General features: G+C 42.2%; 1 protein-coding gene across 2 annotated transcripts in view; it reads left to right on the forward strand.

The window, feature by feature from the left end:
* CHD1L (chromodomain helicase DNA binding protein 1 like) overlaps nucleotides 1-15921 on the forward strand; it is a 71707-nt gene that overhangs the window by 20381 nt on the left and 35405 nt on the right. For both annotated transcript variants that reach the window (XM_039224066.1, XM_039224065.1), the window contains exons 2-6: nucleotides 5272-5384; nucleotides 8731-8837; nucleotides 9343-9457; nucleotides 10060-10091; nucleotides 13084-13165. In XM_039224066.1, coding sequence (XP_039079997.1) covers nucleotides 5361-5384; nucleotides 8731-8837; nucleotides 9343-9457; nucleotides 10060-10091; nucleotides 13084-13165 — 360 coding nt within the window. In that variant the 5' untranslated portion in view covers nucleotides 5272-5360. The remainder of the gene's footprint in view (nucleotides 1-5271; nucleotides 5385-8730; nucleotides 8838-9342; nucleotides 9458-10059; nucleotides 10092-13083; nucleotides 13166-15921) is intronic.

The following is a 15921-nucleotide window of genomic DNA, read 5'->3' on the forward strand; positions in this document are numbered from 1 at the left end:
TTATTGGGGCGCCTGAGTGGCTCAGTTGGTTAAGTGTCCGACTTTGACTCAGGTCATGATCTCACAGTTTGTGGATTTGAGCCCCGCATCGGCTCTGCACTGACAACGGAGACCCTGCTTTGGATCCTCTGTCTCCCTCTCTCTCTGCCCCTCCCTGTGTGCGCACATATGCACTCTCTCTCAGAAATAAACATTAAAAAAAAACAAAGTGATTATTGATGGGTATGTGCTTGTCTCCGTTTTGTTAATTGTTTTCTGGTGGTTTCATAGTTCCTTTCTTCCCTCCTCTCTGCATTCTTCCTTTGTGGTTTGATGACTTTCTGTAGCAGTATGCTTGGGTTCCTTTTTTATTATCTGTTGTGTGTCTATAAGTTTTTGCTTTGTGGTCACCATGAGGCTTACATATAACAACTTACATTTATAACTGTCTGTTTTAAGTTGATAACAACTTAATTTTGAACTCATTGTAAAACTCTACATATTTACTCTTCCCATACCAGCGTGTTATATGTTTTTGATGTCACATTTTACAGCTTTTTATCTTTTGGGCACTTTAATTGTTGTAGTTACATTTATTTTTACTACTTTTGTCTTTTAACCTTCATACTAGAGTTATAAGTGATTAATCCTCTTCCTTTAGTATATATTTACCTTTACCAGTGAGATTTATACTTTTATGTGTTTTCTTGGTACTAATCAGTTTCTTTCTCTTCAGCCCCAAAAGTCTCTTTAACATTTTTTGTAAGGCTGGTTTGGAGGTGATGAACTCCTTTGGCTTTTGTTTGTCTGGAAAATTCTGGTTTTCTTCAGTTCTGAATGTTAACCTTGCTGGGTGGAGTACTCTTGTTTGGAATTTTTTTTCTTTTAGCACTTTGAATATATTGTGTCACTCCCTTCTGGCTTGCAAAGTTTCTACTGATAAATCTGTTGATTGTTTTATGAGCATTCCCATAAACATATCAAATTGTTTTTCTCTTGCTGCCTTTAATATTTTCTCTTTAGCTTTTGACATTTTAATTATAATGTATTTGTTGTGGGTCTCTTTGGATTCATCTAATTTGGAACAATTTGGACTTCCTGGATTTGGATGTTTGTTTGCCTGAATTTGGATGTTTGTTTACTTCCATCAGTTAGGGGAGTTTCCAGCCATTATCCCTTCAAATAAATTTTCTCCCTCCTTTTCTCTTACTTCTCCTTCTGGGACTCCTCTATCATGTGAATGCTAGTGTGCTTCATGTTGTCCCAGAGGCCCCTTTAAGCTATCTTCATTTTTTAAAAATTCTTTGTGCTACTCTGGGTCAGTTCTTCTATCTTTAGGTTTGCAGATCTTTTCTTTTGCTTCATTTAGTCTGCTGTTGAACTCCTCTGTTGTTGTTGTTTCCCAGTTTAATTATTGTGTTCTTCAGCTCTCTGAGTTCTGTTTGGAACTCATATTTTCTGTCTCTTTGTTGAAGTTCTCATGTAGTTCATCCATTCTCCTGAATGTGATGAGTACCTTTATGACCATTACTTTGAACTCTTTGCCAGGTAAATTACTTAGCTCAGTTTTCTTAAAGTTTCTTCCCCAAAGTTTACCTGTTTTATCTTTTGTTTGGAACATATTCATGTATTTCCTCATTGTGCTTTTGACTTTTGCTATGTGTTGGTTTCTTTCTTTTTACTTTTTAAACTTTGTTTACTTTTGAGAGAGAGAGAGAGAGAGATAAAACTTACTTTCAACCCTGTTAAACTCCTCTTTGTGATTTCCCAAGCAGCCTATTTTATTTTTAATAGTTCCCATTCCTGGAGGGTGTGCCAGTCAGTCTGGCACCTCTAAAGGTGAGGATCTTAGTCAGCACCTCCATTCAGGCTGATTGGAAGCCAGACCCTTAACAGCTTTGAAAGAATGCAAATAAATACTGTCTAGTGGGACTGCGAGCAAAAGCCCCACAGCCAGTTGTAAGGTGTCCCCTTAAAAAGTTGGTCAGCAGTGTCAAAATTGGGGTTCCATACAAGTGTATAAGTGCCTTTCTGTGAGACACTGGTGAGTTGTGGCGGGGATGCAGCATGAGGGTGCAAAGCTGGCACCTCTGGCCTACGTTCCCTGAGAACACCTCTGTAGCCTCTAGATTGTGAGACAGCTGAAGCCTGCCTTAAGGCTGATGCTCGAGGACAGATGTTTCAGTCTGGAGTCTGTTTGGTTCTCTGGGGGTGGCTGCATGCCGGAGACCATCTCTCCAGCTGTTACAGACCTGTGGGACCCAGGAACGCAGCCCGCCTAGCCACCAGAGCCAGGCAGCCATGGGGTGTCTCCTGGGTGGCAGTCACCAAAACCAGGGCACCAGATGTAACAGGCGGGCACCGGACATACGTGAAAGCTTCCCTAGAGAGAGTCCAGCTCTCTGGAGTGTGGCAGAGGGAGAGTGAGGGTAGTGCCCGCCCTGCACTGTCTCAGGGAAGGTTTCTCATCAGCTGTTAGATGTGTGTTTCATTGGAAGCTACTCCTCAGGGTACAGCTCCGATAAGCGAACCAGCCTCACTTATAGAAAGATTGAGCTCTTGGCTCTCTAGCCTCTTGCTGTATCCTGGAGGTGGTAGCTGTTCAAGGACTCTTTCCTCATTGGTCAGAGTGTTGTAAAGCCATGACAATAAGCCCTGCCGGTCACCAGAGCCAGTCAGTGTAGACGTGAGCCCTGGCAGCAGCTGCAGAAATCAGGGCTCACCACACGAGAGTCTGATCTCCTTTCTGGAAGATACTGGTGAGTTGAAATGAGACTGAGGGAAAGCGCAAAGATGGCATCCATCATTCCATTCCCTGAGAGTACCTCTGTAGGTCCCTGGAAGTGTGCCAAACCAGCAGTCTGTCCCTCCGGTCAAGGCTCATGGACAAGCACATAGGCCTCTCTTTCAGAAAGACTTGGGGTGTGTTTCTGCCTTCTGTTCAGTGCCCTGGGGTGGTGGTCTGCTGAGAACAGAGTCTCCCAATTGTCAGTGTCCCAGAGGACCCAGCAACACCAGCCCTCCTCACCTTCAGAGCCAGCAGTCATACCCTGCGTAGCATTTGTTGAAACCAGGGCACCCGAGGTAAAATCGAGGGCATCAGATGTTTGTAGAAGCTCCCCAGCACCCAGAGGGATAGTGTGAAGATGGCACCCAGCGAAGAAAGAAAACAAATGGGGGTGGGGAGGAGAAGAGGAAAAAGGGAAATATAAAGAAAAAAAAGAGCTGGCACCCCTCCTGCTTTAGCTAGACGGAGAGAGAAGATGGTGCCCACCAGCTTCCATCCCCGGAGAGTAGCCCCCAGGCCCAGGCCCCTAACACCTATGCTCTGCTCTTAGCAAGGGAGTGTGAGCACTTTTCAGAGGGCTACTTCTGTGCTGGGCCCTGGGGCAGGGGAGTCTGTGTGCAGGTCCTTGTAGAGGTGCTCCCCAGTTTTCTACCACCCTGAGGGTTTTGTGGATGCTGACCCCACTGGTTTTCAAAGCCAGATGTTTTGAGAGCTTGTCTCTTCAGGTGCTGGTCTTAGGATTTGGGTGCCCAGTGTGGGGGGGCACCCTTGGCCCCTCCCCATTGTGGGTCATGTCTCGGGGTGGGGTTTATTGCGAGATAGCATCTCCGTTTTTGAGGTTTTTTACCAGAGGAAATTGCTCCATATATAACTATAGATTTGATGTATCCGTGGGAGGAAGTGAGTTCAGGATCTTCCTACATTGCTGTACTTTTAAAACTTTATTTTATCTAGGGGCGCCTGGGTGGCTTAGTCAGTTAAGCGTCCGACTTTTGCTTAGGTCATGTACTCGCGGTTCGTGGGTTCAAGCCCCGCGTCGGGCTCTGTGCTGACTGCCAGCTCAGAGCCTGGAGCCTGTTTCAGTCTGTGACTCCCTCTCTCTCTGACCCTCCCCTGCTCACGCTGTGTGTCTCTCTCTCTCCTAGAAATAAATAAAAAACATTTAAAAAAAAAAAACTTTATTTTATCTCTTTAATTTTGTTTATTTGTAATTTAGTATAGTTGACAGTTACATTAGTTTCAGGTATAGGACACAGCAATTCAGCATCTACATGTTATGCTGCATCTGTATGTTATGCTATGCTCACCACAAATGTAGCTACCATCTGTTACCACTTAATGCTATTCAAGTATTGACTATTCCTGTGCCATCCATAGCTGGAAGCTTGCATCTCCCATTCCCTTTTACCCATTTTGCCCATCCCCTCCCCACCATCCCCCCAGTGCCATGTTGCACTGGAACCTCAGTTATCTGAATTTGCTAACCTACAAATGGGGATAATACCTAGTGTATGAGATTATGATAGATATTAAATGAGACAGTTTATGTAAAGTGCTTACTGTTCTTCCTGGTATTTAGGAAGTGCTTAATAAAAATAGCTTGTTCATTTTTTTTAATATTCTACAATATTATATACCATCTAGTTTATTTTTTCATTAAAAGATTTTTTAAATATTTATTTTTGAGAGACAGAGAATGAGTAGGGGAGGGGCAAAGAGAGAGGGAAATACAGAATCTGAAGTAGGCTCCAGGCTCTGAGCTGTCAGCACAGAGCCTTACACAGGGCTCAAACTCATGAACCGTGAGATCATGACCTGAGTCACCCAGGCGCCCCCATTTAGTTGATGTTTAAAGGTCATTAGTTCAAACCAGAAAGTTATGTTTTTGTTAATAGTATGCTTGGGGTCTTCCCTTTTCCCTAGATATGGTTATTCTCTGAAACTGGATTTTTTTCCTCAAGGGAGAGAAAAAAGAGATCAGAGGCTCCGTGTGCACTATTACATTCTCTGTGCAACATTATTTCAGTTCATAACAGTGCTCTTCCTCTATTGAAACACAATTTAGTCCTGTGCAGTCTTTGTTTCCTTTAGCACAGAGAGCAAATTGAAATGGTTGCAGCTAAGCGACAGACACGACAGACACGTGCCCTCCATGTGTTGTTTGTGGTTATGTTGCATGGGTACCGCCTCTCTCCTAGAGTGGACACTGGCACGGGAGCCAGGCACTGGAGAGGCCAGCTCCTGGGTTGACTTTCTCATCTGTCAAGTACGTCCTGTGACACTGACAGGCTGCTTTAGGTCTTCAAATGTAACAGTGACTAAGTTTGCTTAAAAAGTCATTAGGGAAAAAAAAAGTCATTTAGAAGTCAGCAAATGTTTACATTTCTATAACTTCCTTGCACAGGAAATAGCTGGGGTGGTCTTTAGTTGAAGTCTTTGGAGATCGCTTGTATGTGCGCTGAAATGCCTGCTCTCTTCAGACCTGCTGTATTTTTTATTTCTAGGGATTCATTTGCGTCCTTATCAACTGGAGGGGGTCAACTGGCTAGCCGAGTGCTTCCATTGTCAGAATGGCTGCATCCTGGGAGACGAGATGGGCCTGGGTAAGACCTGCCAGGTATGTTACGGTGGGGTGACCTGCGTTCGTCTCCACTAAAATACCTCCTTGCAACTCATCACTAGCGTTTAGCTGCTAGCTGCTAGTAAGTGTTTTTATATTAGGGCCTTTGTTAAGAGATCATGTCCTTGGAATTGACTTTTCTACTTATGAGGATGGTTTTGAACTGTGTCACTATGCTTACCTAACCCTGACATTGGATTGCAATTAAAGGTCAGGGTTTGTCTCTGTAAATCAAATATACCTTTCCCAGGGACCAAATTGACTCTGCCCTCCTCTGCGATACTTCTATCTAGTTAACTGGATTACTTCTAATATTTATCTCTTTTCCTTAGTGGGTGGTAGTAGGTGGTAGAGCTACGTCTCATTTCTGTGCTGTGTGAGAGAAGTGCAGAGGAAGTATCCTGTCTTCCAGAATGCCTTGGCCATCTAGTGGTAGAACCCAGTTTAGAGACCTGGAGAACCAGATGTGACCTCCTTGGGCATTGATAAGCAGGCAGTGTGCTGAGATCAGTTATTCTGGTGAGGTGGTCACCACCACAGCCCTGTGTTGACAGATGTCAGCGGTAGGGTTGGCTTGCTTGAAAGTTCCGATACTGACACCCCTTGGGTTAGTCACACAAGGTTTACTCATCTGTAGAATACCAAAGGAAGTCAGTGCAGTCAGGACATACAGCAGAGGACACTGATCAGAAACCGGGGCAGTGTACATTTCCCATACCAGGAAACACACAGAATGAGGTCTCATCAGTCCTTTTAGAAGCAAGTACCCCCTGCAAGTCTGACCTTTCATACTTAAACCATCCAGTTGGAGCAGTTCTGCACGTGGTTCTGCACCTTCTGTCGGACTGTGTAGGATACGACTTTATCTAAGCCGAGTAGGTATACCCCATTGATTTTGGCGCTCTTCAGAGTACACAGTGACCTGTGAATCTGGTGCCCTCAAGGACGTTGTTTGTCACCTTCAGGTTTCTCGGGCAAATAAATTGGGTTCTAGTGCATTCCTGAGCTAAGAGCTGTAGAGCTAGAATGAAGGTAAGTTTTCTGGATGTCTCTGGGAGCCAGGCCTCTTGAGAGACACTTGGGTCATGTACGGAGCCCCCCACACTTTGGGGTGTCCCAAAGGAGACACCTAAAGCAGTCTCCTCTGCTTCCCGCATTGGGACCCCCTGACTTCATTCAGAGCCAGCAAGTTCCACTTGTCCTTTGCCTCTCTCCAGGGTGTTCCTATAGCTCTACTTGAAGTGCCCTAAAAACATTCTAACATCTTGCTAAAATTTCGCTTAGAATTTTATATCTGTGTTCATGAAGGATATTTGTCCATAGTTTCCTTTTCTTACAATGTCTTTGGTTTTAGCGTTGTGGTAAAAAAGATGGAGTCATACAATGAAATGAGAAATATTCCATCCTCTTCAGTTTTCTAAAAGACTTTGTGTAGAATTGGTATTGTTTCTTCCTTAAACGTTTGGTAGAATCCACTAGTGAATCCAAGTTTTGTAGATATTATCTGGTTTATAGTAATAAAAGATAAATTTGCTCTCAATGGTATCCTTAGCGAAAGCTGAACAGAATGAGTTTATTCTAGTAAGTACTAATCGGGTGATTGTTCTGGCACAGTGTGCTAGGAAGCGATGCAAAGTTAAAAAAGGAAATTATTTTCACTGTATAATTAATGCAATCATTTAAAAAGTAACTGTTACCCTCTAACCACACACTCTAACCATAACCGTGAACAGGAGTACAGTATGTCTTAAATGGTTGACATAGTGAGCATATAGTTTATTTGCTTGTTTAAGTAGGCTCCATGCTGGTTGTGGAGATCAGTGTGGAGCTTGAACTCATGACCCTGAGATCAGGACCTGAGCTGAGATTAAGAGTCCAACACTTAACTGACTGAGCCACCCAGCAGCCCCTATAGTTTGTATTTTATTAATCTAACATTGTCATTGTAGTTATCCATTTTATTTATTATATTCTTCACAGTTGTTTTCTGCTGGCTACATAGTACTCCATCAAGAGAGTTCATTGTAATTTACTTAAATATTACACAGATGAGGAATGACTGGGTCCTTTCTTTTTGTGCTATTTAACCTTACTGTGAACATCTTTGGGCATATAGCCTTTTCAGGTTTTGGAATGTGTCTTTAGGATAAATTTTCTCAAAAATGGTTCAGCCGTCCATTTAAAAATTTTTTTTAATGTTTTATTTATTTCTGAGAGAGAAACACAGTGTGTGCAGTGGAGGGTCAGAGAGAGAGGGAGATACAGAATCTGAAGCAGGCTCCAGGCTCCGAGCTGTCAGCACAGACCCCAACGTGGGGCTCAAACCCATGAACCGTGAGATCGTGATTTGAGCCAAAGTCGAAAGCTTAACCAACTGAGCCACAGGTGCCCCCACAGCAACCTTAAATTTCAGAGAAACTTTTAATGTTTTTTGTTTTTTGTTTTTTTTTTCTAGGAGAGAGAGAGACACACAGCGTGAGCAGGGGAGGGTCAGAGAGAGAGGGAGTCACAGAGTGAAACAGGCTCCAGGCTCTGAGCTGGCAGTCAGCACAGAGCCCGATGCGGGGCTCGAACCCACGAACCACGAGATCATGACCTAAGCGAAAGTCGGACGCTTAACCGACTAAGCCACCCAGGAGCCCCAAAGAAACTTTTAAAAGCTGTGTGTACAACCTTATCCTAAAACGTGCCTATTTGGCTTTACAAAGAGTTTGGTTTTTTTAGACCTATTTAAGCTTATGAATTATTTATCGTTTGTTTTCCTTACTAGAACGTATGCTCCAGGAGAGCTGGGAGCTTTGTCTGGTTTGTTCAGTGTTATATTCCAAAACTTACAACAGTGCTTAGCAAATAGAAGGTGCTCTATAAATGCACGTGGCTGGACGGCAAACCTTAGGGAAAGGAGAAAGAGTTAGGAAGGCAGGAGGCCACCACGTGGTAGGTCATATGTAGTCACATCCTGGAAGTTCTTGCCTTACGGTTTCAGAGTATTCTTGATCTTGTGCATTATTTGCATTTTTTCATTTATTTCTGTTTGTCTTTCCTAATTTTTTCCCTTCACATTGAAGGGTTAATTACATAAATACTGAGTGAGCATCATTGCTTATTAACTGTTGATGTAATCGAGTACCATGAATTTCTTTGGCCATTATATTTACACATACAGGATTTTGCTCTAGGAATGGATGACTCTCCCAATGTGTGGAAGATAGCACATTATTTTTTTTGTGCACCAAGTCTTCTATAAGAGTTGTGTTCCATACAAGGCTGTGGGAACTTGGTGGTTGTTTCTCATGGGAAAGTAATAATGTTATAAAAATTGCCTTCTTTTTGTGTGTTCCAGACCATTGCTCTCTTCATTTATTTGGCAGGAAGATTAAATGATGAAGGACCATTTCTGATTCTTTGCCCCTTGTCTGTTTTGAGCAACTGGACAGAAGAGATGGAGAGGTACTGAAGTTTTTTACATTGAGTATGATTTTTTTTTTGGTGATATGTCAAATACGATAAACATATTGTTCTAAGCAGTGATTTTATTTCTTCCAGAGAACGCTGACAGAATCTGATTGGGGGGGAGGGTCCAGTGGATGTTATTGTTAGTTATTATCAATTTGAAGATCGGTACTCATTAAATTATGCTGAGCTAAAGGAGAAACCACCTTTTTCACAGGGAGGTAGGAAGTAACCAACGTGGAAAAAATTAGTTTTCTCTTCAGAATTAGCACCAAGTTCTTGTAGATGTTCATTCGACCCTTCCATCTGTTCACATAGAAACTTAACCTATAGGTTTACCTGTTACCTTATTTAAGATTTCAAAGTTCTAGAACTCTTTCTGGTTACAGGACATGATGAAGTCTGCACGTCAGTAATCTTTTCATGAAATGTAGTTTTCTAGATACACACACTTCCCTTCGGCTCTGCACTGGTGTTCACCTACCTCTTTTCTTGGATCCAGGTTTGCTCCAGGGCTTTCCTGTGTCACATATGCAGGTGACAAAGAGGAGAGAGCCCGGCTACAGCAGGACATGAAACAAGAGTCTCGTTTTCATGTGCTGCTAACTACCTATGAGGTTGGCATTCCTTTCTCTCTGTCAAGAACTCTTAACCTGGGACTGTAGAAGTTGTAGAATCCACTGGAATTAAGTTGAATTTATTTGGAGAGCATGCATTTTTCTGGGAGGAAAGTCTACTCTCATTAGATTGTCACAGAGGGATTGTGACCAAAGGAAGTGAAGGACCACTGTGTTCCAAATTTGTTGGCTATCTCTCCCTCTGGTGCGACAAGAGTGAAGGTGCCCCGGTGAAGGGGTGGCATTTGAGCTGCCTGTTAGCCATGAAGAGGAGGAAGGAGGAGGCAGGCAGGGGAGAGGGTTTTGTGGGCTGAGCCGCTGTCTTTTACTGCAGGATGAGAGTAGAGGACACTCAGTGCCAGTGTCCTCTGAAGTTTTTAGTCTCTAAGTGAAGGCAAGACTTTCCTTCCACTTGTGCCTAGGTTTTGTTTTCCTCTAAAGTAGCGCTACTAAGAAGTTATGTTCAGAACTTTTTTTACTTAGTAAATGATTAAGACTTAACTCTCCTAAACTATAGGATTTAGCTAACACGAAACTAGCTTATTAATACCAGTTACATTAATACTAGCCTTTATAATGTGTCTTTTCTCTTAATTTTTCAGATTTGCTTAAGAGATTCATCATTTCTAAAATCGTGAGTATGTTGCAGTACTTCAGAAACTGTTGAATATAGCATGAGAGTTATGTCTTTCCTTTACGTTTTAGTACTTTGTCTCTTTTGTGGTCTGTCTGCACATCTCCATGAGTATGTCTTCCATGAGTCTCACCGGCCAGTGGCACAGCAGGAGTCCTGCGAGCCTGTAGGCTCGCCCCTTCCTCATTAGCTGCGTGTCCCTGGTCACCTAACCTTAGTGAGCTTCAGCTTCTTCATCAGGAAAATGAGGATAATCTCTACTTTGGATGGCCGTTGTGAGGATTAAAGAAGGTGTCCATGGTGTGTGGTTAATAAATACTAGATTCTTTACATTGCAGATTGCAAAGATACCTTTCAAGACTGCTATTTGGAGAGTTTACTACAGTACAGAAAGTGAGTTATTTGAGCCTTTCATGATACTTGAAGTATCTTCAAGTAGCAGCCAGTGCTATGAAATTAACTTTTTAGGAAGGGAGTTTTAAATATACTTTTAATTAGTTAGCTTCCAGGCTTTCACATCAGCTCATGAAGCGTAGGGAGCTGAGGTTTAATTCTTCCGTTCCATCTGATACCAGGGGTAATCGATTGCAGTATAGGGTCAAGACTGCAGTGACCACATACATTCAACACCACCCAGACTCTAGGTACAGAAGAAAAGGTATGTTGACAGGATTTCATTCTCCATAGCAGGTGCAGTTTTGATGTGGTTAGGTGGGGATTTGCGTCTGTAATATCCGGGAACTTTTTGTTTTCAAAGCGTTTCTTCAGTATTTCAAATGTTATTTCTCATCCAGCTTCTTCTGAGTTGGATTTCTATTTTCATCTTATTTTGAGATGCTAAAGGCAGTCACAGATTTCGTGACTTCCAACCCGTAAGTTCCATTTAAGTGAGCATGTTATCTTACTCTTCTTTTTTTTTTTTTTTTTTAATTTTTTTTATTTATTTTTAGGAGACAGAGAGAGAGAGAGAGAGACAGCGTGAGCAGGGGAGGGCCAGAGAGAGAGGGAGTCACAGACTGAAACAGGCTCCAGGCTCTGAACTGGCAGTCAGCACAGAGCCTGACGCGGGGCTCGAACCCACGAACCGTGAGATCATGACCCAAGCGAAAGTAGGACGCTTAACCGACTAAGCCACCCAGGCGCCCCTATCTTACTCTTCTTAAGAAGAAAATAGGCTTCCCCTCTCTTTTCCTTTTTTTATTACTAATATCCAACTGAATATTTGTTGAAGGTCTCTTTCCTGGAAAGACACTGTTTGGGAGTTAGCAGCAATGCCAGGAAAAGAAACTGAAGAGCCCCCAGGAGGACGTGGACTGCAGCAGAGGGAGAGGCACTGTACAGTATACTGGCACTCATAGTACAAGGCAGGATGTGGGAAGTCTCAAAAGGCAAGAAGAGTGGGTCGTAGATGTTTTTGGTTACTTAATGTATCCTAGGTGATCTTCATGAAAACCCCAGTAGGCAAGTGTATATCTTATAAATGAAGAAAGCAAGAAATTAGGTAGCCATGCCAAGGCCACGTTGCTAATAATGGCAAGACACCCCCAAATGCAGCACTTAGTGTTGTGGAGACTTTTTCTTTTAATTTTTTTTTTTAATGTTTGTTTATTTTTGAGAGAGAGAGAGTGCGAGTGGAGGAGGGTCAGAGAGAGAGAGGGAGACACAGAATCTGAAGCAGGCTCCAGGCTCTGAGCTGTGAGCACAGAGCCCGATGCAGGACTCGAGCCCATAACCATGATATCATGATCTGAGCCAACGTTGGTTGTTTAACCAACTGAGCCACCCAGGTGCCGCTTTAATTTTTTTTTTAATTTTTTTAAAATATTTTTATTTATTTCTAGGAAAGAGAGATACAGCGTGAGCAGGGGAGGGTCAGAGAGAGAGGGAGACACAGACTCCGAAATAGGCTCCAGGCTCTGAGCTGGCAGTCAGCACAGAGCCCGATGCGGGGCTCAAACCCACGAACCACGAGATCATGACTTAAGTGAAAGTTGGACGCTTAACCGACTAAGCCACCCAGGCGCCCCTAATTTTTTTTTTAAGTTTGTTTATTTTAAGAGAGAGTGAGTGGGGGAGGGATGGGGAGAGGGAAAACCAGAAGCAGTCTCTGTGCACTGTCAGCATGGAGCCTGATGTGGGGGCTCAATCTCAGGAACCACGGGATCATGAATTGAGCTGAAAGCAAGAGTTAAACACTTAACTGACTGAGCCACTCAGGTGCCCCATGTGGAGGCTTTTGAAGAGTGTCCCAAAAAAATAAACATCTTGAGGTGCCTGGGTGGCTCAGTCAGTTAAAGCTTCTGACTCTTGATTATGGCTCAGGTCTTGAGAAATTGTTGTAACTTAACTATGCTACAAAATGTGCTTTGGCAGCAGCCGTCAATGACTTCCATGTTAGCATATCCAATGGATGTATCTACCTGGACATCTGTAACGTTTGATCTTACTCACTGCTTCCCCAGTTTTTTTAGTACACTTTTTAAGCTACTGTGACACCGTTTTCCCTTAATTTTTCTTCTGGGTTTCAATCTCAGCAGCACAACATTCTAGCGTTATGACCTTGACCTAGTTACCTAATCTTTCTGAGCTTTAGTCTCCTTGTTGGTAAAATGAGCCCAATAGGGCCTACTCACCATATTCTTTTGGATTAAGTAACAGATGTAAAGCCCCAAGCACAGTGTCTGGGAGCTAGTCGGTGATTACAAGCGTTTCCTTTTGCTTTCTGTCTCCAGCTCCTTCCTTTCCGCCTTTATGCACAGGTCTTTCCTGTCTTGAGAAAAAAATTCCCTTAAATGTACTCCCTTATCTAGATGGTATCTCGTGTACAAGGCAGTCTTTCAGATAAGAAGTCACCTTGAGTGTGTTTCTAACAGAATGGCCTTAATATTAGCCTTCCCAACAATAGTTAGAGTTTTATGGGAAGACTGTTTGGCTATAAGATAGGTGTTGGAGTTTTTACACAAAACTGAAAGCTTGGATTTTTCTCTCACAGCTTCCCTTGGAGCGTTCTTGTTGTGGATGAAGCTCACAGGTTGAAAAACCAAAGCTCCTTGCTGCATAAGACACTTTCAGAGGTAAACTCATAGGACAGTCTTAGTTTTTGTATAACTTCCTTTAAAAAATACTATTTTAGGCCTGTGTAGAGTCAGCGAAGTTGAAACATTTTTTCTTTCAGTCAGATCTCTGCAGGGCTAAATAAACATTTTGCGAGTGACAGAGTAGTACTTAAATGGCTTCACTTCTCCTTCCTCTCATCTTTCACACAGGAGATAACATGTACTGAACTCTGGTTATCAGGTAATAAGATGCTACCCCAATAAAATACATTGTATTTTTGGAAATGTTTCAGCTATCTTTTGATCTTCTTAAAAGGGGTAGTTCTTTAAAAATAATCTTATTATAACTCTTCTGTCTGCAATAGCAGACATATCCCCCCATTTACCTTTTTAAAAAATTTGATAGTTCACATGGAGTCATGAGGAGACCCATTGCATGCCATTGACTATTAGCTCCAGTCTCTCTTGTCTTTGTCATACTTTTGAGTGTGACACCCTTGATCTCCTTCCCTTTTCTTGATCTCTGGCATCATTCTGGCCCAGTGAGAAATGAGAGATGTCAGTGTAGCCCTAGCTTTGCCCTCTTTTCTGAGGAGCGAGTGGAACAGCTTGTGAGTAAGGAGTGCCCTTCTGTTTGCTGACCTAGTAAAGGCTTGTTCATGATACCACGTGTATGAATTCCTGTGACTGTCGCTGAAGTCTAGTCCCTGTCCCATAACAAATCAGGTAATAAGATTAGAGGTGATTTGGAGGAAAATCTTAGGTCTGGATTCTGTATTTAATGGATAAATGGTAGAGTTTTTACTATTTTGATGCAGGGATGGTCACTGTCTATTATTGGTCCAATCTCAGAGATGACTGTCCCCTGGTGGGGCTGCCTCTGCTCTGTGTTTGCCTTCTTTTAGGGACTGTTAACGGTATCTTTTCCCCAAAGTCTCTGGAAGAGACTGCTTCATGATGTATAATGCCAGGTCACTAATGTAGAGTGGGAGAGGAGAAGCCAGTGTTGTAGAGGAACCCTGGGCTTGGAGCGGGGAAACTAAGTTCTTGTGCTGGCCCAGAGCCTCTCCTTGTTGTTCATACGGAAACTAAGGCCCAGGAATTCTGTAAGGAATTCTGTGTCATCTAAGCATTCCTTCGTAAGTGAGGTTTGAATTACAGACAACTTGTTGGTTGGAAAGAAGTGTATGTATTGAGGGAGCTGAGAGGTGGACGAATATTGTTTTCAGCTTGTTTGTGAAAATTGGAAGCCATTTGTAGTGAGACATAGGGAGTTGGTCATACAATTTATGCTACACCTCGTTTACGCTTACAAAGTACATTCACAAAGTTAAGTCCCATACCTTGACAGAGTGAGGCTGCCCTGAAAGATGATGTAGATGAATATTTAACAACATGAGAAATATTTGCAAGGTATCCTACACAAAAAGTTTATAGAATACTGTACATAAAGAGATCATCTCCAGGTTTTTTTCACCCAGGAATAAATTTTGTTGCTAAAATGGACACTACTTTGAGTAAGTACATTAGCTCATGTGACTATAAGTTGACTGTGGTCACCAGCAGCCGTCATATTCTTTGGTCACCCCAGCTCTTTGCTTGGTGAGCATAGATTATAAAAATGTGGGCTGGTTATTGGAAGCGTTTATTTCTGACCAGTTCCCATACTCAGAATACAGGAAACCATTGCCCTACAGGCAGACCAGGCGTGAGTGGATGGACATTGATTAGACAATTTTAAAACAAAACAAAACAAATAGCATTTTTAAATCAGTTTTAAATGCATTTCATGTGTTACCTTTCCTTACTACAAAAGCTGTATGGTCTTATGACCCTTTCCCAAATCTAAATACAGAAACACAAGAATAAAAATAAAAACCATTAATAATTTACTCCCCTGCATATATCTGCTGCCATATCCTTTGCTGTGCTTATGAATGCTGAAGCATATACACATGCGTATTGTTCTAGAAATCAAAAGAGACTGTTTTTGTATCTAGTAAGTGTACATATGCATATAGGTGGGTATATAAGTACATATACACATACTGTATTTAATTTTTTTAAATGAAATGTGCAAGATACAGCTTTCTGGTTTTGCTGCATTACTTAACTCAAATGGTATAGGTTCTTATACATGTCAACTTAGAGCTTGTCCTTTGCTTAACCTAATATCTGTAACTGTTTTTCCTAACCCTATATTTCATTCTCTTATTCTTGGTGTTCTTATCAACTGCCCAAAACTTAAAGAATTTCTTTCATTTGGGGCTGTATAAAGCTCAGAAACCTCCAGAAATCTTGATGTTTTGGATGTGATACACTGTGAAGTTTTACAAAAGGACACTCTTTTAGTGTAGATCTTCTTGCTTCCTGCTTGTGGTGGGCCTTATGCTATAGCTTTTTCAAACTGCTTAAGTGTATACCAGCTGCCTCTGAAGTTTCAGTAAACTCACCATGTGGGTAGTAACATACCACTTGAATTCTCACAAAGATTGAACAGTAATAACCATATTGAATATTCATGCAGTACTTCAGAGTTCACACAGTGATGTTACTCACCTCCTTGTAAGAGTATCTCATTCCCAGGATTATTATCCCCTTCCTGTAGTTGGAACTGAAGGGTATTATTTCCTACATCAAACAGCTGGTGTACACTTGAACCTGAGTCTTCTGATTTCATGTCTTCGTGGTCATCCCATTAAATCATGCCTCTCTTTGTAAAGGTTTTGACGGTAACTTAGACTTGCTTTTCGAGGTTATGGATTTTTAATTTT

The sequence above is a fragment of the Hyaena hyaena genome, unplaced genomic scaffold, assembly GCF_003009895.1.
Source record: "Hyaena hyaena isolate Hyena2069 unplaced genomic scaffold, ASM300989v1 scaffold_1529, whole genome shotgun sequence".
Lineage (NCBI taxonomy): Eukaryota > Metazoa > Chordata > Mammalia > Carnivora > Hyaenidae > Hyaena > Hyaena hyaena.